A 23,560-nucleotide genomic window follows, 5' to 3' on the forward strand; every position below is an offset into this window, starting at 1 on the left:
CATCGGTTCGTTGGTCTTTAAAGAAGATTTTTTTGAATTTATACCAAATATCAAAAAGTTTTATTCATATAATATGAAGCAAATAAATGAAACTTCACCGGGTCGTTGGTCTAGAGGTATGATTCTTGCTTTGGTTGCAAGAGGTCCCGGGTTCAATTCTCGGACGAGCCCTATAAAGAAGATTATTTTGAATTTATACCAAATATCAAAAAGATTTATTCATATATTACGAAGCAAATAAATGAAACTTCATCGGCTCGTTGGTCTATGGATCGATTTATTCTAACGCTTGTAATCTTGGCTGCTTTTTTCTTTATTGCTTCTTAATTCTTTAATGCTTTTACAAGGAGATGAATGAAACATAATGATGTAACATGTAAGAGAAGAATAATCAAAAATAGCCCAGTGAAAAATCGTCAGAAACATCAAAACTTTGGTGTTGTTTCGCTGCCTGTTCCAATTCATTAACTCGTGTCACGAAACGTTCAATCAAGTTTTATCCTTACGGCCCGCGGCGTTAAACACGTTTTGAGTTTGACACCCCTGGTCTAGGTGGTAAAATTCTCACTTTGAATGCAAGAGGTCTCGTTTCGGGTAACAAAAGGTTTATTGTTGAATACTGCGTTTTTTTTTCAGTGTGAATTCATGATATTAACTGTGTTAAAATCTTTGATAGGTAAGAAACGTTAACAAAATAAGAAACATATACTTTGCTATATAAACACAAGCTACAAACATAGAAAGATTACAGTTTTGACAAAAATAAACTATAATTGTAATTACGAAACTCTTCGGTCTACAGTGAAAACACTTTCACTGGTCAAGTTTAACAGAAGCTGTCATTGCGTCGATATCGTTCCAATCTACACTTGACAGCAAACTTCTTGTGTCGTGAGACTCCCGGTCGGAACTGGTTTGATCCGGTTGTTTGTTTTCATTTCTCAGGTCAAATGTCACCTTTCCGCTGCGACTTTTCTTTGAGCGGTTCACGCTTCCGTACAAAATCCTTTTAACTTCCTCACTGGGTTCCCAGGCGCTTAAGATGCTCGCATCGCTCAAATTTGTTGAATCTAAACGAAGGCAGTGAACTTATCAGGGTGTTGAAATAAACATTAAAAACAAAAAGCTGTAGAGTGTAGAGTGCCATTTCATATTCTGTTCTTATATTTTACTATATACTGGGTTAACACGGGTCAGCCATCATCGACTTAGTTAACTTATCGTAAGAGTAAGATATTTGAGATGACAAAAGACTGATTTAAAGGGAGAAAGGATGACAATATCCTGTTAAATTTTGCAAATAATTTTTAATTCATTTCAAGTTAGTTGCTGGTAGTAGTTAGTTAGTAGTTATTCAAGTTAGTTATAATGAAATTGATCAGTGTTATTAACACTGTTGTAACTGTTATTAACAATACCAATTAAAACTGTTGGCAACTTAAAGCAATTGCTTAGAAATCTGCGATTTTGTCCAAAAAACAAGTGATATCTTATCACTACAAAATCATTACAAAAAGATATGAATAAAAAAAGGAGATTAAAGATTAATGGATTAATATTTATCTTAAGTGCTCTAGCACTGCTGTTAACTGTGGCTACATATTTTAGTCAGTCAATGAGTATGCCTGGAATATAGAACTGGATGTATGATTGCAGATTAAATTACATGTAGACTCACACATACCCAAGTCTGAAGTGTAAGATGAACGCAGTGTCTGCTGAGGTTTTGCCTGCATAAATAAAATTAGTTGAATTATGATTATTATATATATATAATTATTATCAAGGAAACTATACTTGGAAATTAGTTATAATTTATCACCAAAACATCTTTCAAACCAAGCAACGTTATTATGTCCAGCTACATTATTAAACGTATATGATCCTTTTTACAATAATTGTTCCAGCAACCAAACTGCACCTGTAAGTTTTTCTTCCTTCCCTTTATGTTCGACCAGTCACCAAAATTTCCGGGCGCCTTCGATGTGTAATTTCTTTCTTTCAGAGATCTGTCACCCCTGCCACTTTGTTCTTTAAATTTCTGGCTAAACAATAAAAAAAAAAAAAAAATAAAATTGAAATAAAAAAACGAACACGAAATATTTTTAGACAAATAGCTAAACAGAGAATAAAAATGTTTCGGTCTGATTTTACGGCATCGAGCAAGTGAAATTGAACGTAGTCAATAAAGCTACAAAGGCGTGATACAGCAACAGAGTCAAAATAAAAATTATTTAAAAGTTCCTGATTGGTATTTATAATAATCCTTATTCAAAGTAAAATGAATGAAAACTGCGTCAAAATGAAGTTCTAAATCACATTAAAATGCTTTGCAGTAACAAGTACCTTGTCTGTTTTTGCACAATTGCAGCATCATCGTGCTGAATTTCATTTAGTAGCTTCATGCTTGCGTTTAGTCGACGTGACATGTTGTTCGCTAGCCTTTCCCTGAAGGAAAATGTACAGCATAGGTTTATGATAAAATTCTTCCATTTGTTCGATTTTAAGTTTTGAAATTTTATTTTTTATTAAAAAAATTTCATTTTATTTTTTGTTAACATTTTTATTATTGAAAATTTTATTGCAAGCTTATTTTTCAAAATGGGGTATTGCAAAATGCACCAAAAATAAAAATAAAATATGACAAATTAATATCAAACTTAAATACCAAAATTGTTTGTATGTTATTGGTAGTTTAACAAATCCCAGCTTTCATCAATACATGACATACTTAACTTGTTTATTCCACCATTTACCTCCGTTCCTGTTCCCGCTGTTTTTGCATCTTCAGGAATCGACTGTTGGGAGGTGTGTATAATTTACCTCTTCGTAATGATTTTTTATTTTGGGTCATTTTTCCTGACTTTTGCAATTTCTTCATGTTAAATTCATCGTGAAATTCTTCATTTTCCTTGTTTCTACAAAAAAGAGAAAATACGAAGTGAAAAAGAAGCGGCATGTCAAATACTTTCGTGACCGCAGCATTGTAAGATATTTCCATAATTTGTCGAATGTAGTGTAATTGGTGTAGTTTCTCTTACTCTTTCGTCAACTTGGTTATTATTTGTTATAAAGTAAAAGTGTTTTTGCATTTCGCATAAGTGCAAATGCTTGTGAAAGCAGCAATTTCGTTCATGGAAGGTAAATCCACAAAAAGTTATTCTAAAATAAGTTGAGAGATTTAATACCCACCTCTGGCTCCAAACCACCATTTTCTCACGAACGTCTTCGTCTGTTTTAATCGAATACTCACTGCTGGTGCCTGTAAATACAGGAGCTGAAAATTTGTATTTTTTAAACTTGAAAATAGGAGGATCCTACATCGATGTAGTTGAACTTGTTATGTGATGTGTATTATGTACAAACACAGTACTATATGTTTTCTTACAGATGAATTGTCGATCGATATCCCAGTATTACTTTTATTATTATGTGCCGGTATTATTTAATCAGTTTTTGAAAATAAAATTTAGTTTATTTACTTAATTTAGATAAAATTCAGATAACTTAAATAACAAAAAATAGATCAACTTTTAAACTCAAACTGTTAACCATTATTATGAACATTATTAACCACAACCTACTTTCAACTACACATAGCTACATTTTTATAAAATTCCAAAAATCACAAAAAACTTCATTCAAAACAAGGAAACTAAATTACCATGCTCCGATATATTTTCACGATTCTCCTTTTCCAACCTGGATCCAGCAAGACCCTCCATCATAAGCTCATTTGAATAGCTCCCAGAATCAACATCCAGTGAAAAATGAACAGCTGGTGCAACTTATTGACAAAATTTAAGTTAAAAATTAAAAAGTGTATCATTAATTTTTAACAACCTGCAGTCAATGCTATACCTAGCTTATGGATAAATGTAAACTCTTTATGATATGATTGGTTATTAATTTAACATACAGTAGGATATGGAAATATCCGCATGACAAGCACAAATTTAAAGAACATAGTAATGAATGCATAACAAATAAAATATAGCAATGCTGGTGCTTTTGTTAACCAAAATGACTTGAATATTTTTGGTTTAAGGTTTCACCTTCAGCGGACAAGACCAGATTCTGGGCCTGAGTGAGCCTGTTTCTGTAAGGGTTGGTCCACTCTTGGCAATCTTTCGGGAAATCTTTTACGCTTTCAACCACAAACATCGGCTCATACTTTGGCGCAATAAAAGTGGATTCTTCTTGCCGGTCAAGCAGAGACAAACTGTCATGTAAATTTTTGAGAAATGTTACCTCATGAGGTGTGTTATTTGCACTGAACTACCTGCACTACCAGACACAGCCTACAGAAAATAATTACCGAGTCTCATGCTTTGGGGACAAAACAATAGAAGTGAACTCCTCAGACGAGCTGTGATGAACATCTGCTGTTAAAAGTACGTCATCTTCAGTAGCAGGAGTTGGTTTCTCGATGAACCTGAAAACAAAAAAGGGACAAAAAGATTATTATTGTATGAGGATAAAAATGAAGATAAAATACATAAATAATATTAAATAAACATGAAGTCAAACACGTTGGGATAATAGCCAAGAACCTACCAAATACAGTTACAATACAAAAAGATTTTTGATTTAAAATTTACAACTAACCTTTTGTGAGTGGTGGGATCATTTGTATCATCATCAAGTTTATCTATGAAGTTGACAAGCTTCTTTGAGATCTGAAAAATAATAATTTAGGATCTTTATTTTACTTACTTCAACTTCACTTATACACAATTTAACTTTAAAATTCAGGCGATACTAACTGCAGTGTTACCAACTGATCAACGAAACGTTAGCTCTCATAAAATTACCTTAAAATCTTCATCTATTCTTTGAGCCATGCTGCTAATGGCGTCTAACTGAGCATTCATCTGGCTCATGGCCGACATCCAGCGATTTCGAGTCTCGCCTCTCACTTGATTTACCTGGTAAGTATTTTTAATCATGTTAAACTTAGAGTTGCTGCTATGACTTATGTTGAACCACAAAGCTGATATTGTGAATACAGCACCACAAAGCAAGATATTAGTATACATGTGCTTAATACTAAGCATACCATATTTCAGTAACACTGCAAATCAAAATACCACAAACTGCTGAACCGAAATATAACAAATTGAATTTCCGAAACGACAAAGCATAAGAAATTACCATTGAACTACTCAATAAATTCTAGTGCAGTAGTCGCCGCTTTTTAAGCCCACCTGAAGAAAGGACCATTTTGGGCTTATTAAGCGGAATGTGTGTTTTCGTCAATCCAGAGCCTATAAATGACTGTACGCAACAACTACACACAATAGGAAAGTTTTCTTACACAATAACAAAACAATACAGTTTCAGTGATTTTTCATCGCTTTTGGCTGCACAATTCGCTAAGTTTTCACGTTACCGTAGTTCTTAAAATTCTGAATCTTTCACACACTGCAACAGTTACAGCACATCACAGTACGATTATAGACGGATAAGAACCAACAGTCAAGCTTGTGACACAACAATTGCATGGGATACTGTAGTTAGTGTGCTGCCCAGATTAAAGGTGTGCAGAAATACTAGGCTGCCTGGTTCCATTTAATGTATAACCTACCGTAGTACACCGCTGCAACACCATCATAAACCATGCACTCACGATCAAGTTATGTGAAATCTCTCCGAAAATGGACTTATTAAATGGACTTTATACTTATAAAGTGGAGCATTTTACTACAGGAACAAATGGAGTAAATCTAGACCGTGCTGAATTGGGCTTAATAGGCGGCTAGACTTATTAACTGCGGGTTTAGAAAGCGGCAACTACTGTAATTACATATTTGCGGTAGTTTGTTAAAAAGCTGATTATTGCTACGTTAAAATTAAAGAAAACAACAAATTCCCATTTTAATGACCTTCACAGCAGCCTTAACATGTGTTGAGAGTATGTCAGTGACGTCATGAGTTGGAACAGTCTGTGCCACATCATTGTTTGTCGTTGGAAATCCAGGGTCAATGTTCTCAGGTTTTGATGGTGAACCGGTGGGTTCAGGCTAAATTGAGAAAATTTATTATTAGGTTATCTGGTTACCGTGGAGAACTATCCAAACATTTGCACCTTTTATTGTTTGGAAAACTGCAAAGACTGCTATTAATTGCAACTACTAATCTACATCTTTCAAATCCCTTAATATTTACCTCGTTTGATAAACCGGAAACAACATTTTCAGTTTTCACTTCTCCCATGTGCAGAAACTCCGTACCTGGGACACGTTCTTGGCCTGAGAAAATTTCCTGGTATCTAAATTCAACAAACAGTAAACACTGATTTGCCTTGACATGGAATACGCCTGATCTGCTTTTCCCCAGTAAGTACTTGACTCGAGTGCTACTTAAGTACCAATATGCACAAACAAACATTTGACATAACAGGTTATGCAAAGACTAGTGTCAATAGCAGAACAAAATGGTTAAGTGTAGTGATGGTAAAACAAAAATAAAGTTTAAATAAATAAAGTTTATCGAATTTAAATAAATAAATAAATAAAGTTTATCGATTGCTCTGCAAGAAACTAAAATTGAAAAGAAGCACCAAATACTTAAATATGAAAAATTTAGTTACTGTTGTAAATAATTAATAATTTATTGTAAACTGCACTTTTATATTAAGCATCGGAATATCATAACAAAATTGTATCAGTAATATAACCATTAAAGTTGCATATCGTGGAAAATGTGTGCTACACACATTGATACTGACACAGGCAGCAGTACCTGTTGAACAATTTCACTGATGGGTTTGGCTGGCTAAGTTTGGTTCGTTGGACACCATCACGGTCATCATAGTCGTCTTTATTCACAACTTCGACATCAACTTGTAACTCGACATCTTTCATTCTTGGTTTGACTGGCACCTGGGGGAATACAAACTTTTCACTGTCTGCTTTGCGCATATGCAAATATTCTGTCCAACCTGTTCATTCACATTAGAGCACACAAATACAACTGTTACAAGCTTTAGTAGAAAATTTCCAAAGAACAAGCCAAAAATATTAGTTTATACCGTACATGTAGAGTGTAAAAACTATAGAAACACGAACATATATGTAGCAGCACACACACACAGTGGACGACACCTGTTTCATAAGCGCAGCGTTGTAATGGATGTCAGCAGCAGGTTTTAAGTCACTCATCAAGGAATATTCAACCACATCATCAGTCATGTTTTTTTCTGGGGATTTGTCTGATTCAGTTGTCACAGGTGGTTCATTTTTCACCGCCGGTGTTTCATCTATTTTATGATGAAAAATGATAAGTTTAAGACAAGGATTACTAAAATACGTGCGTATGGTCCAACACAATGGCAAAACAATAAATGCTGCTATGATATCATAAATCTTAGGTAAAGGTATTGTACTACAGCAGGCATGTGCAACCTTTTTCACTGGAGGGCCAAATACAAAATTTTGAATGACAACACGGGCCACATGATTTTTTCAGAAAAAATTAGTAACATAAAACGACTTTCCTATGCAGTTTATATAGTTAAGAAATAGATTTAATGTAGTCCACGACACGACACGGCCACTAGTTGCACATGTCTGTACTACAGTATACAGCAATTGACAAGTTTGAAAGGAAACATGTTTTCAAAACTTTATTCACACTAATACTGAACGGTCTTAGAGAACATATTAAATTAAAATTCACAAACAATATTTTAATCATCAATACGTAATTGCAAAGCCTTAGATTATAATGTATTATAAGTACAAGTAAATTAATCCTTGAAAATGTACCCTTTATACCGCTTGGTATTTGAGTAGTTACAACTTCGTTTTGTATTGGTTGAGTAGGTCTCGGCACAGACAATTCTTCAGTTGTACGTGGCTGAACAAGCACTGGTTTTCTATGTGCTTCTATCTCTAGTGATGGCTCAGATAACTTAAGCATGGGCACTGGGGGTCTCCGCACCGTATCAAGTCTTCTCACAGCGGTCTGAAAACAATTATGTTTAGTAATTTTTTTTATTTATTGATGGCTTGTTATAGCTTAAGTTACATTTTATTTTGTTTTCTATTGAAACTAAATTAACTTCAAAATAATCATAAGATGTGGCAAGAACTTCACAGATTAGCACAAAACCAACATATAATGTGACATTGTACTGTTTTCAACACTTTGATATTACGCAAGTACCTTGGCTGTTTGAAAATTCATTTTCCTCGTGTGGTGCTGCAAGACTTCTGCAGGATTTATTAAACGCGGAATTATTCCTTGCTCTAGCCTTGTGACCACGGGAACCTCTGGAGCTTTTAAAGTGACAAACCCTCCACTGGGTACCTCAGACCGTGCTACTTTAGGACTTTTATAATAATTGCCGGGAGGTTTGGAAAAATTTGACTTGGCACCTTCATAAGGACGTTGTGGCGTTTTGTTTAGCAGAGGAAAATCAACCCTTTGTTCCTGAGGGTGGATATGACTGTGTATTGGAGCTGATGGTTTTGTTGGTGGTACAACGAGTTGTAAATTTCTTTGGCCACGAGCGATTTGTTCTTGCTTAACTTTCACAAAGTTGATCTGGGGTTCAGTAAAGCTTTGGTCATCTTCAGGTTTTGCAAACGTCAGTCTTCTGTTCGTTTGTTTTGGATGGGAAGTTTCTGATCTAGTTCCTGCCCCTGTACAACTGAGCAGCTTAATAGGACAATGAATGTCTTTTCTTGGACTCAACTGCTTTTTTCGAGCAAACAACGGAGAAGTCCTTTCAACAAATTTCGACTCTTCTGACTTCCCGATTCCATCGACGTGGAACAAGGGTATGTGAAATTTCTTAGCATCCTCATTTCTTTGCAGAGGAATCTGCAAAGTTTTCTGTTCGACCGAGACCTGGATGGGATCTTGTTGCATGGCATTTTGCTCAGGGGACACTTCAGAGTGTTGAGGTGGATCAATCTGTGTGTGATCAACATTCAGCAGAGTTTGGCTGCCAGGTATGGGCTGTAACTGCAACAAAGTTGTGATCTGTGACATCACGTAACATATTGGTATATAGCTGAGAAAGCAAGTAGCACCTTATGATGGGTTAATGTAGATATTAATTGATACAAAGACAGTGATATGAATAATTTCCATGCAAACATTCATGTTAAGATCAAAAGCAAAAACATATAAAAATGGCTGCACGATGTTTTAAGATGGTTTTAGGGACCGAAGTTGTCTCTTAAAACTTATACTTCTGCAAATACAGCAAACAATTAGAAGTTTGCTTTTAAAAGCTGCGATCTCTCAAAATTTTTAAGCATTTACCAAAATCAAGCCAAAAAAAACCTGACTGTAATAATACCAAAACTACTTATATGTTTCAAACAAGCAACTTTCAATTTACCTGCAGCTGAGCGGCACTAACCGCTTGAGCTGGCCCATTTAGAGTTTGCCCCAGTAATATTTGGCTTAACAGAGACACTTGCTGGGCGAGTAGAACGTTTTGTATTTCGGACTGCACAGCCTGTGTTATTCTATCTCCAGTTGTTTGAGATTGTGTGTTGTCTGCTCTGTCCAGCTCGACTTGAGTGGACGCGTTTGGTGGAGAACCACTTTCTGTTAAAGAATGCTCAGATTGTTTTACATAGAGTTCATCAATAATAGGATATTCGCACTTGAAAGAATGTTTGATAAAATAAATAGGATCGTAAATGGTGCAAAATATCAAAGCATTACCTTTAACTGGTGCTTGTTCAACAGGCACAATGTCACTCGTCGATTCTTTGTCTTTTTTTTCAACAGTTCGTTGGTCTTCAGTTTGATCGGACGGTTGTTCTGCTACTAATATACCAAAATAATATTCCATATTAATAAGTAATAAATTATTAGCGCCAATACATGGTCAACTTTATGGGCTTACTTACAGTCGTTTAGCATCAATTAGGAATGTTATTGTTGTGAAATAAGTGCATTTGTCACTTATTTCGACATATTTTGGAGCAGGTAGTGATTATAAAAGTGTGCATTTGTGCATGTCTTAAAATATCATCAAACGCAATAACTTTATTTTCCTTAAAGTGAAATTACGCATTACCTCAATTTCTTAACTATTTTTGCACAATTTCTGAAAATGTGTAAATTTCCATTAATGGATAAAAATTTATGCATGTAAAATTAAACATTATTTATATACATTACATACATCTGCTTATTTTAAAACTAATGTTAGTATAAAGATAATAATTAATACTATAAAGACACAGAATCATAAACAAATAAAAACGCACCGACAGCATCAACTTCTGATTCAGGAGATGATTCTCTTCTCTCTGGGACATTCTCCTCCAAGTTAACTTCTCTTTTGGCAATCAACTCATGGGAACTGGATTCCAAGCCTGAGTCGAGCTGTTTATGGCCGAGATCTGTAACAAAACAGCTAAAACCCTAACTTTATGAAATTAGACTTTGGCAGTGTTTCAATTGCTGCTGAAAATTGAAGGAATTTAAGTTAAAGTTTCCAATTATAAAAATTTGGCTGAAATTTATTGCAAATTACCAGCTGGTGTAAGATTGCCCGAGAGTTCTTTTTCTTGAGATGACAACGACATGTCTTCGCTGTTCGTAGGAGTCAAACTTTCACTTAGGCTCTCAATTTCAGATACAACAGTTTCAGTTTCATTGACTGTGAAAAAATTAAACACAATCTATATTACATTGCTTGTGCATATACTGTGCTTAATATTTAGGTTTTTTCTTTTCGATTACTTATGCAAAGACACGATAAGTTAAATATAAGTGCATTGTGCCTGTTATGCAATTGGTTTTATTACCGGTAAATGTCATCATCGAATGCCTGACACAAAGAAATGATTAACGGTAAGTTCAAAATATCATTAAACCCAGTTATTATAATAATATATTGCAAAGTAAAAATATTAAACCTTCATTGCTAGATGATGGTAGAAGGGTCTTTGGAAGAACCTGGTCAGCAATTGAACTTATGTCCTTGTCCTAAATAATAAAACAATCTTTAAAGTACCGCAGATTTCAACAGCATTTTGTTTCATTTTTTTTGAAATTTTTATTTACATTTTTGAAATAAATATAGAAACTTACCTTTTGCAATTTCTCCAACCGCTCCTCAGGTGGACCAATATTATGAGCATCGAAAGAATGTTTGCCGAACCTGACTTCAGCCACTAGGAGAGAATGTAGAAGCTGCTGTTTGGTGACATGGAGGCAAATTGAAGGTTTTAGAATTTCTTTCTGGGCTTTCACTTGCCTTTGCACCCAATACTGAAGCCAGGTGAAGTAGGGCAGGAGACGCTTTAATCTTTTCCTCATCTCCTTGGGTGCGTCGCTGATTCCAAGAAGAGGCCACTTCAATGTGTGGAGCTTATACTTGCTCTGTTCCTGTGAGGTAGCCTTGTCCATATCAACACTGAAATATTGGTTTTTGCTTTCTTGAGGCGAATCTACTGAAGCTAACTTGGCTTCATCCATAAGCGGTGCTGCATTTGAAGCAAGACTAAGCGTGTCCTGGTTGTTGAAGACACGACCATTATCCACATCTTGACAGTCCACACTATTATTTCCAAAAATGCTGTGATTTTGCACATGTTGAGACGATATTTCCAGCTGCGCCACGGCAACTTTGGATCTGTTACTTAAAACCAATGCACCGGCTGAGTGATTAAAGGATGACTTTGAACTTGAAGATTGTTGTAACAGCATGTTTGAAGTCTTGCCTAAAATAACATCAAACAACTGTGACAGAAATTTATGGTACCGTTGATCCTTTACTATCTTTGCCTTGGTTTGAACGACTAAGTCACGAGGAATTTTCTGCCTTTTCCGAATTCGGCAACACTGCTGGTAATATACTGTCAGTGGCTGCATGTTGGAAGATGATTTGCTATCATTGGGTGATGCGTCATCAGACTGATTTTCTGAGTCAGTAACAGGAACCAAAATATGTCTCATCTTTCCAAGCAGCGAATCTAACCGAGGTAGTACTTTAGGGTTAACTTTGTCGAGGTCGTAAAAGAATTTTGCCAAAATATCAGCCAAGTGAGTGTCCTTCTTAAGATCGTTACACAGACAAATAACCAAGTCCTGCAGATCCGCCTCACAGTTCAAGACTTTATCAAATGCAGTCAGGCGGAACGCCAACTTCAAACACTCCTTGATGACATCGTTGATCTTAGAGAATGCATTCTGCTCTCTCAGGTCCTGGTACTTGCGAAGTAGAATGTTCAGTTGTTCTTGGATATGTAGCATCCATAAGATTTCACAAACTGTTTGAAAACATTCAAATATTTCTTTGCAATCAGGTGACAGCTTCTCTGCTAGTTTGTTATCCACAGATGATGATGATTGGTTGACTTCTTGGAGGTATTTCACGAGCCATGAGCCAAGAGCTTCCATCATACCGGCGGATTGTAAAAAGACGATGAACGTCCGGAGCAAAGCTGAGAGTCGAAGTCTTACAGAGATGGACGGTGAGTGCCCTGCAAAACATGATGGAAACCTACTAAAATTTGAGCACGTATAATGTCTATGTAATTCTGCTTCGCTATCTTTCAGCATAATTAATTGCCGATCAATTTGCTTTCGTTTTATACAATACAACTTTAGGACACTAACATTCAAACAAAACTGAAAAAAACATACCTTTCTTAAAATCCGGTGCTGGTTGAGGAAGATATAATGGTGGGGCAGGAAGATAAACGTCATCATCAATCAATAATCTAATATTCCGACACAAATCTTTTATAAGTCCACCCATGTGAGAGCATATCCAAGTTGTCATATCATAACCTGCCATAACTGAAGCTGTGAGCAGATCAGAAAATGATGAAAGTAACATCTCAGGATTAAAGTCGCACAGTTTGTCAAATGGAAGAACCTCCACAGCTGCATTGTGATATTCAGACACTAAACCCGCTTTCGTATCGGCTAAAAACTTTGGCATGAGATCTTTAAATCTCGCTTTTAGAATATCGAAACCAGTTGTCTTCTTTTTGCCCCAAACGTGCTCACGGTTATGGATTTGCTTTACAAAAGGGTGTGTCTTTTCAGCAACCGCACAAATAGCAAGTGCCACTCTCCAGGCACCTAACTGGTTGGCAAGATGACTAGCCTCATACATCTGGCCACAAGACAGCATCAAGGACAAAGTGTGGTCAGCGTTCCACACATGGGAGAGATTCTGGTTCCTAAATGAATGAAATACAATGATTAAGTCTCAGGGGCATGTTTAACACATTTCATGCGCATGTAGAAAATATTGCACGTAGAAAATACTTATTAGTTCATTTTGTTATTGACACAAACACATAATTAATGTATACAAGAATATTTGAATAACACAGGTTGTGGGTTACACTTTCTTGCTGATAACCCTGAAGAAACTAACTTAAACTTGTCAATTTTCTTTAACTGTTTCCTCCAGTAATATAGTGTTCATTGACAGTGAACATAATTCAACCAATGAGGAAATGTTTACCTTATCCCCAGAGTTATTAAATTTCTTTCAACTGTGTACTGCCTGTTTTTCAACTTGACAAAAGAAATAGTCGAAATGTTGTCGGCAAAATATGATAACATCGTAGAATATAGGAGTTCCACTGCATAGTAATGCCGATCTGAAATAAAAAGACAAGACATGTCAACACAAATAACCCAACTTACATTTGGGAGTAAAATTTAATAATGGACATACAATATACATGCATGTAATAATGTATGTAAAATGAGTGTTTGAAGATAAAGTAAGTAAAGGTTTGCGGTAATTAATTTTCTCCTAAGTTGAACATAAACGTACCTCTCCATTCCCTTTTTTGAGTAAAATGCTCAGTTAAAATGCTTGCAGCAAGATTTAAGGCATCAGAAAAATTATAGTCAGAAATATGAGAGACCATTGCAACTATAGCAGGGTCCTCTGTGTTGTACAACTCCATTCCACCAATGGCATTCAGGTCCATATTCAAGTGTTGAAGGTAGCCAATTACTTTCATCACTCCAGGTAACAGCTGGAATAGAGCAAAGCAACAGAAATAAATTTTTCCATCATTTTTTTTTCAATTTCATACATTAATAATCAACTCCTTGTCCAAAGGTCACGATAGCGAGAGATACAAAAACACAATTTAACGCTAGGTAGAGTTAACACTATGTACTTTTGATACCAGGTGTTTTAATATCATTGTTCATCCAAAACGTCCATTTTTATTTCACTTTTTTGAAACATACCACGTGAAAAGTTTCTGATGCAAAAACACTGGATAAGTGTTCATACAGTTCTTTCCAAATTGGAAGCAGTTTGAGATTTTGTGATGCAGGACTGCTGAGAACTTCTGCAAACTCGCTATCCATGACGCCAGATGTACTGTCTTCATCAGAATTTACAGATGCAATATAGTTCAAGAAATTGTAACTGTCAAAAAATATAAGGTTAAAAATAAATAAAATAACTACGATAAAGAAAAGTAACTGTTTGAAATCGAAGATATAATTGAAGAATAAACTGCAATTGATGACTTCATAAATTAAAAAGAATAGCCCAGAACTTTACAAATGGTTTAAAAATATGGTTTATGTAAAGACAATTTGTGATAAATTATGTCTATTCATCTATTGTAGTCTACGTTAGCGAAGCCTAACTATTAAAACTTAAGTCACCTTTTAATTTTCTGAAATTGAATCTCAGAATGATGAAGGATGGTGAAAGCGGTGGAGGTATTTTCCGCAACATCTCGAAGCGAAGTGCAACCCTCAGCCGCATGAGAACTCAGTTTCATGACGGAAGACACAACAACCTGCATGGCTACCAGCACATATTGGGGCTTGTAACCACCCCATACGACGAGGGTTTGCAAATCACTAGCCAATGTTTTTAAAATGTTGCCAAAATTTCTTTGCTGGTGTGATACTGAGATGACCTTTGACTTAGGTTTAACATCGTCCAACCTCCATGGTAAGCAATGCTGCATCTTCTGGCACTGTTGTTGGTATAAAATAATTTTCACAAAATAAAATTTTTAAAAAACTAGAAATAAAACAAAATTTTATACAAAAAAATTGTATAAAATGTTCATCATGGTTGTGTTTTTTAGTATAAAGCATTGCTGTTTATTATTTCGCAGCATTTCTGAGCAATCTCTAGCGGAATACTTTAAGTTTTAATCGAAACCTTAGCATTTATGAGTGACTTTTATCTAGAAAAGGCTTCTACTTTGTATCTATTACCAGGTAAGATGATGTTTGCATAAATTTGACATGAACAATCACCATAAAGATGCAAACATGGGTTATGAGATTATTGCTTTTAACCTCAGAAACTATCTTTTAAATATCATCATTGTTCAAGACAATCTTGAAACTCCTTTGAATGCATCAATAACAATTCAAAATATATCAAGCATAGATTACATTGAAATAGAATTTTTTTCCATTAAATCAGTGTTTCTCAAACTTTTTGCGATCGCGTACCACTCATTCGTTTTTTTTGCTACTCTGCGTACCACCTGGCTCCTGAATGACTTATTTTACTCAAATGTACCGGTATTTATTAGTTATTACCATTATTACTATACCATAACACCAATGAATAGCAAGAAAACACAATTTAATTTGATAGATGCAACTGTTTCTTCTGCACAAGCTTGTCTATCCGGGGCAACACATTACTCACAGCACATCGAAAATCATGTTCAGCGGTACGCGGTACCACTTAAAAAGCTCTCGCGTACCGCTAGTGGTACGCGTACCACAGTTTGAGAACCACTGCATTAAATGATACAAGTTGCATTGATTGACTAATAATATTACAGTCATATAACAGGTTATACAATATTAACAACCCTTTTTATTAATATTCACATATTGGTTTGATACCTGTATAAGCACATCACAAAATGACTGCAAAGTTTGGAAGAAGTAGAGGTAGACTTCGCTCTTCAGAGCTTTTGATCCAGGAGCACGAGATTCAAGAGATCGATCAGAAGCGAGCAAGCCCCAAGCTCCGATCAACTTGGAGGCGCATCTTTTAATGATGTTGAACAAGGACTCTGAGATAAGATAGAAAGAAACGTACTGAACTTACACTGGGATTAATCAGCTGTTATACTTAAGTCATTGCGGTTCAGATTGAAAACGTTTGAATTTTTGCTACGACACTGAAGTTTTCAGCAAAGGTGGTGATCCTGAGAATATTTACGCTAAAATTGAAATAATTCCACAGCATTTTTGCATTTTTCAAAAACGTTCTCAAAAACTTTTTATTGTATATAAATGTGGGAGAGCCAGTGAGCCACAAACCAGATGAAACCAATGCAAAGTAAACTCAAAAGTTTAAAGATGTGATTACCTCCATCCAACTTTTCCATCATAATAGAATGTTCAGCAGAAAGAGCAAAGTCAGAGGTGTTCAACTTATCAACATTGCGACTTATAAAATTCCTGGTACCTTCACTCTCGTACAAATCTAAAAATATAAACAATAATCAACTTTATAGCTTTACAAAATATCATAATCTTTTGCATTAAGTGCACTGGTTAGCTTTGACAAAACGCTGGTATTAGTATGAGGTAATCATTACGAAAAACATTAACGGTATTTAACAGAAAAATATTGGTCTTACCATTGCCTATTTCTGTGTCTGATGTGACTTCTCTTTCATCTTCTTTGAGCCTTTTCAAGATAAACATCAAAATTAATAAGTTTATGATGATATAATTTGTAGAGAAACAGCAGGTCTAAAATCTAACGTACTTCTTTGCCAGTTTTAAAACATTTTCATCCGTTTGCAAATTCTCCTCTGACTTATATTTCTGCTTCATTTTAATTTTTGAATTTTCTTTTTTCTAAAAAGAGAATTAGACCAAACATGTATATACAGTATATTAATGTTGCTGTAGTCTCACTGCTATTGGTATTACAAATACTGCATAGCAAACATAGCATAGTTAAAATATTGCACCGGTATCTTACCTTAAACTTGGCTTTGAAATTTGAAAGCATGATGACCAACTTATGTTCCCGTAGTTTAATTTGATCTTTCATTAAGGCTGTCGGCTGGTATTTGCCGGACTTTGCTAAACCAGCCTGAGGGAAAATATTAAGATGACACGTAAAACTATTCGCCATTAATCCATTATAATTAATCAAAAAATGCTTCATTATTTCAAAGAAAATTGTTTTTTCATTTATTGCATTTGCATTTTAGCTTAAATTTGATAAATTCACACAAAAATTTTGATTCACTAAAAGCATTATCATTTGCAGTATGCATATGAAAGTGGACTTAAAATTTTTCAAATTGCACGCAAATTAATCAATGTATGCTAAGTAACTGATGAAGTATGTACAGTAAATATACACAGTTAGTTATATTAAACGACATCTTACTTCCAAACCATATCTTTGAATTGTGGCATTTAATTGCTGGTTGACATCCACCAAAGACACAAAAGCAACGTCATAAGCACGAACGACATCAACCATCTGTAGGACAACAACGTTGTACCCATCGCAACATAACACCACTGGGAGGCGAGGGTGAGCTGAAATTGAAAATCGATGTTTTCCGTCCCTGTGTGAACTCGCTGACGACGCAATCGATTGTGACGGGTCAAGTTGGGCGCGTTGAGTTTTCGTGTTTCTGCATTTAAGAGATTTGCTTCTAAGTTCAAGTGACAGAGCAGGTTGTTTGTAACAAGACCATGTTCACGTAACAAATATCTTGTATTGTATAAGATGAATACATAATGTGTCATGTGTAAGACCAGATATACATGTACGAGGTCACATGATAATAAGATAACTCAGGTTTGTTGATCCAGTTAGAAAGTTACGAGGATAGATATGACAAATAAGGTTTTACAGAAAACATATTTATTGAATAGCTTCAAGTAAAAATGGCAAATAAACTTAAAAACAAGTTTGATTTATTTAAGGAATGTTAAATTTTTAAAAGCATATCACACCAAACAAGCAATTAGTCCATTATTCTGCCATAAATGTAAAAACTCACCTTTTTGGGTCACCAAAGGGATGAAGTTGAAGCATAAATGATTCCTTTGTTTCAACATCAGGAGCATATGTGGCAATTTTAATAGAAGTTCCGAACTTGTTAAGTAAAAACATTGATCCATATTTTGTAATACAAGCAAGGAATAGGCTGTCGTTGGTCCATGACATATCGGCTATCCAACATGATTGTCTTCAAATAAGAATTGGATTCATTAATTTGATTTGTTATTATTGTTTGTTATAATAATTGAGTTATTTGTAAGCAGTTAATTTATTATTATAACAAATCTTACTCATTGATCAAAATTACAATTATAATAAGTTGTACAAAGTTAAAGTGGAAAATAAATTACACCAACATTTTCATTAATCTCAACTTTAGTTTTATCAAGTACAAGCCGAAAATGCGAAAAATAAAAACCGACTTAAATGGTTTAAGTTTGTACAAAAAGAAATCAAACATTTGAGCTTACCCAGAAAACTCGGACAGTTCGCTTTTTACATTTGAAAACAGTCGTTGTGAATCTAATGACAAATACGGGTTTGCATGAAGATTTAAGAACGCCACCGATGCATAATGAGGTTTGTAGTAATTGATACCAATCGCCAACTCCTGACCATTTCGAGAGATCTTACATCGAGCAAGCTTCCAAGTCCTACGCAAAAATGAAAAAACTCAAGTTAAAAAAAAACTGTTTAAAAGTGTTGCTTTAAACTTCATAGATTTCTCTTGCGGAATGCTGATGCCACCAGTGCAGAATCGATTAAGAAAAAATAACTTGTCACAAAAAGCCTGTGAAAGGTCATCAACTTGCGGCTGAAAAAAGCCATTGAATTCTTTTTAGAATTAGGAATGTGCTTAAATTGGCAAAAAATATTTCTCAAAGAAAAAAATTGGGATGGCGCTGAAAGTTGCATCAATTAAACCCTGAAACTACTTCATATGGAAAAAAGATCCCTACAAAGACTTTGCTATATTTTGTAGAGAGGTTTGTGCACATACTTTAAGATAATTAGTGCGGCTTATGTTTTGGGGCTTACAAAAACACTGAAATGTCAAGTTAAACATATTTTAAGAATTAACTTAGATATATAACTTATACAGCTGTTGGTGTACAATTTAAGTAGCATTTTTCTGAGACCGGCTGAGGTAGTAATTTTAATAGTAATTTTAATATGGCACATCCAAAGTACAATAACTTGAGCTAAAGAAATCAAAGACATGAATAACCAAAAACTGAAAGTAAATTTAAATTAAAATTTGTATAGCCCTTGCAAGTATAACGTACTTTGCAGCTTGTCCACAAGTCTTGTCAATAACAACAGAAGAAAATGACAAAGCACAATTGAAATTTGCTGATTCTGGCATCAGATACTGCAAGTTCTCTTTCCAAAAAAGTGCAATGCAGTAAATAAGTAATGAGCCACCGTTTCTTCCCACAAGTGTGCAATTACAACATGAATTAAAATTCTGGAAAGACGTCACATAATATTAATTGTATAACGTGACTTAAATCTATGTACATACATATTTTGCAATTTTCTAATTATCTAGACTTATATAAACGTAATATTAATGATAAATGAACTGACTGAAAAAATGGTATTGACATACAATATAATAAAATCTATTAACCATATGTAGAGAAACTAAAAAAGCATGTTGTTAAATATAGGATAGATTTATTGGCTACTGTTATAGTACAAAGTTATAGCATGTAAAAAGGTATAGCGCATAACTCGAGGTATGTAAGGTAACTTTAAATTAATTGGTTTGGACGGACATGTCACAAACTATCATATGATAGGCTATGATATGTTTTTTAACTGGCTAAAATAAACTAAAAACACTATTCTGACGGCATTAGTTTTTTCTGTTAATAATTACGGATGGTGATGTAGATAAATCTTTTTCAACATAAGTCATTATACAGTAAAAACAGATATCTCATGCAAACCTGGTCCTTGAAAAATACTGCATCAACACAGGCTGCTTTGAAATCCAGTACACTTAACATGTTGTGGTTCAGGGCAACAAATGACCATTCACCAAAGCAAAGTTCGGAAGAAAAATTTGTCTGATCCCACACATACAACTTGCAGTTGTCAAATAGTATCACAATATGTTGCCCATTATCGCTAATGAATATGCGGCATTTTGACACGTCTACCACTAAAAGGTAATAATTTAAAGTAACAAAGATAAGATACAAACAAAGATATAAACATGGTAGGCTACATAAATTAAGGGCCATTTTGAGATAATTGTTTGATTTGCAATAATATGGCTGTTACTTGATCAGAAGTCTTTTATTAAATTATTTCTACCATCGTCTCTGCATAGCATATGAGTTAGGGATACTTGTAATCGAAGCCACACAGTAAACAACATGTGATATGATGCATCGTACCTTGTACCCCACTAGCAGTAAATCCGGGGCAAGCCTCAATCTGAACGACAACTCTCATATCTTTGTTCCATCTGATCAGGCTTCCAGTTGAAAGCAATGCTACGACATATTGACCTGCAATTTTATGAATTATTTTGATATGAAGAAAATATATCAAAAACATTCATGTATAGCTTATGCAATAGATTAGTAAAAGGGTAAAAGTTTGGTAAAGGTAAAGTGATTACCAAACTTTCCAAATTAGTCAGAGTTATTAATTATATATGGTATATACTGTAAACCATATGAAACTACCTCGTGTACGTGTGTTTTTTGAAAAAAATAAAAAAGGCCAAGAGTGCCTGAAAAGGGAAAGTTAACAAACAAATGTACATTAAACGGCTTTTCTACGAATAAATATGATATTTACATCTCATTTCGAGGCGTTGTGAAACCGTTTTTGAAGCAAAAAAACCCAAAATCTTTGCACTTCGTGCATTTTGGACGAGTTGCAAGTGTAGTGAGTGTGTTAACAAAAGTTAATTACAAAAAAAATGCCCATTGGTGATGTGATTATAACCTCCACTGCATCTTTTTCTCACATCACTAATGCAGCACAGCTATATATAAAGCCTACTGTGAAAATTGTTCGGCAATTTCTAGGCAGCTTCGGTTAGCATAACTTCAATAAGTAATTGAACAATATACTTAATGCATGCTTTTGCTTGTAAGATCAGGGAAGCTAATGTTACGAACAAATTCGGTTAATGTCATTTAACCCTTGAGTGTATGTAAACCCAGCATAACCATATATGCATAACATAACTCAGCATATATAAATATGTTCAATCTTGCAAAAAAATGTTAACTGAAAAAATTTGAAAATGGGGCAAGGCACAAATTTAAAATCTAGTTAAAAATCAATTCTCTTTGTTTTAAATCAGTATTTAAAAGCAATGTTTACATTTGGCATCAGGCTACATTTCATAAAACTAGATAGGCAGACACCTACTGCTAATCGGTTAACTACATAAGTTTGCCTACAGCATGACTATTTGCTATTTTAAATAATCACAACTATTATTTGATGTGCAATGTGATGTCTTACACCTAATCACGATGCTTCCTGTTAAGATCATTTTCATATGCAAATTTGATTGGTGTCATTGAGCCAGATCCAGCCCACGAGTTGTAATGGACACCCCCATATTTGTGTAATTATGTTAAAAATCGCAGTTATTTATAACACATTTAACTTAAAACTGAGTGAAATTTGAACCACATAGTTCGTGCATTGCGTGAGAAATATGTCAATTACATTAACAACAAACAAACAATCGACCAGATGAACTGCTGCTGAATGAAACAACATCCTTCATGTAAGACTTCAACTCATCAACAACTCGTTTTGTGCGACCCGACGGCAAATACAGAAGAGACAACCGTTTTTTACTGATAAGGCAAACGCTTTCCTTGTTCGTGCCAATCCATTCTACTCTTGACCAAGGCTTTTTTCTCTTAATGGTACTAGATGCTAACACAGTAAAGTGTAAAGAAGTCATCTGGAAAACATTTCATTTAACACATAAATGCTGTATTACGGTATAGGTCATTAAACATGGAATCAGACATGGAAAGATGTGTTTAAAAATCAGGAACTAAAACAGCTTGACATTAATACAAAATTTCCATAATTACTATAAGCATGAGAACATGAAAGGTAAATATATTAAACATAAACACATACAACTAATTCAGTCTACAGTAATTAAAATTAAACTCATGGTAAAGGTAGAGACTCGGAAGAGATCAATTTTTTTGCCGTCAGCTATCAAATACAGTTTATAATGCTACCAAGTTAAAACACTTCTGTAAAACTGGGTCTCAGAATATGCAAATTATCATTTTTGTATAAAATTACAAACTTATCTGCTGTTAAAACTGAAATCTGAAGTAAGATATACGAGTAGGTAACTAATTTGTGAGCTGCCAGTGGATATATATATATAACACATATAACATATACATAAACAAATAACACATAACACACATATCCTGGTAATTAGTTGCAAATTAACTCGGCCCATTGCCCTTCTAAATACATTGTACAATTAGTTTGGCAAAAAATTGACCTTTGCACCAAGTTAAAAAACAAATTTTTTAACAACAGCTCGTCATCGAAACAACCTTTCACTGCCCAATCCCCAAACTACTATAGCCAGCTTGCTTTTAGCTGTCATTTATGGTAGGCATAATCCTGTAACCTAGGTAAAATTAACTAAAACAAAACAAATTAAAAAGAATGCCTTTAGTCACAGACATGTGCTAGAATCATTTCAAAAACTTCAGTGCAGTGAAAAATAAACTTTGTTAGTGTAGCAAGTGCTAGCAAGCTGACTGTCAGTCTGTGTAGCCAGCATATCCCATATTTCCAGACTGTTAGGCTATGCATAAATTTTTTACAAATAGGTAAACTTTCTAATCTGGCCGTAGCAGCGTAGCCTACTTTCCGATCAGGGCCTAGTCAAGTGCTATTGCTGTAAGCAGTGAAGGGATTCAGCCGGATCGCACCGGTTCGTGCGAACCAACTTTTAACAAGCGTATGTATGGGCCTATGTTTTATTTCGAGCACTGTATTCGTACGATTAATAATATGCTATTAATAGCCTTAATAATTATAATAGTGTTACAACTTAAAAGCACGCGTGTTTACAACGCATTGTGCTGTGACAATACAGTAGAACTCGCATATAACCTCCTATAAAACGGATCCATTCATCATTGCAAAGAAATCGATTGTTGACAGTACAATTGCTATTGTCACACAAGAAAGCGTACGTTATTCTTTACATTCGATTCGATCTTACAATTGTGATATACAGGTATTGCGTGTACTGTACAAATAATACATAGCGACTAGCGAGCCTGTGCGCGGTGTGTCAAGGGTTTATTTCGTATGTAACGAATAATCGCGTACATCGATCATGTATATCGCCTCGTATCTATAAATATCTGCCCCTGGTCATTATGGCATGCTGCTAATGAGAGAACCAGATGTTAAAATAGTTGAATCTCACCACTGGCTGTAGGCATACAGATTTGGACTGGATAATTTACAGATAACCCTCATTACTGCATGTCCTAGTATGGTTATTGCGCTAGAAAAGTATCGTTTAATAAAGCT

General features: G+C 34.7%; 1 protein-coding gene across 3 annotated transcripts; it reads right to left on the reverse strand.

Annotated features, from left to right (window-relative positions):
- Window positions 1–588: 588 nt before the first annotated feature.
- On the reverse strand, window positions 589–23,560 carry LOC143464639 (uncharacterized). Of its 3 annotated transcripts, none has more exons than XM_076962533.1 (40): window positions 21,719–23,560; window positions 20,398–20,511; window positions 19,945–20,159; window positions 19,276–19,457; window positions 18,460–18,642; window positions 17,988–18,176; window positions 17,363–17,615; window positions 16,946–17,059; window positions 16,727–16,818; window positions 16,596–16,645; window positions 16,322–16,438; window positions 15,850–16,022; window positions 14,635–14,954; window positions 14,206–14,389; window positions 13,778–13,985; window positions 13,460–13,598; window positions 12,625–13,169; window positions 11,068–12,461; window positions 10,893–10,962; window positions 10,508–10,633; window positions 10,239–10,373; window positions 9,688–9,789; window positions 9,356–9,567; window positions 8,170–8,973; window positions 7,770–7,968; window positions 7,107–7,261; window positions 6,745–6,884; window positions 6,169–6,271; window positions 5,886–6,023; window positions 4,815–4,928; window positions 4,609–4,679; window positions 4,319–4,435; window positions 4,056–4,222; window positions 3,665–3,787; window positions 3,193–3,262; window positions 2,757–2,918; window positions 2,347–2,448; window positions 1,922–2,045; window positions 1,685–1,730; window positions 589–1,070 (listed from the first exon to the last, which is right to left on the reverse strand). In XM_076962533.1, the coding sequence occupies exons 1-40, from the start codon at window positions 21,936–21,938 to the stop codon at window positions 814–816; spliced, it is 8,229 nt and encodes a 2,742-aa protein (XP_076818648.1). In that variant the 5' UTR covers window positions 21,939–23,560; the 3' UTR covers window positions 589–813. The 3 variants fall into 3 exon arrangements, with proteins under 3 accessions (XP_076818648.1, XP_076818647.1, XP_076818649.1); XM_076962532.1 differs by having other exon boundaries at window positions 9,688–9,792; window positions 21,719–23,559; XM_076962534.1 differs by having other exon boundaries at window positions 9,688–9,792; window positions 21,695–21,862.

The sequence above is a fragment of the Clavelina lepadiformis genome, chromosome 7 (assembly GCF_947623445.1).
Source record: "Clavelina lepadiformis chromosome 7, kaClaLepa1.1, whole genome shotgun sequence".
Taxonomy (NCBI): domain Eukaryota; kingdom Metazoa; phylum Chordata; class Ascidiacea; order Aplousobranchia; family Clavelinidae; genus Clavelina; species Clavelina lepadiformis.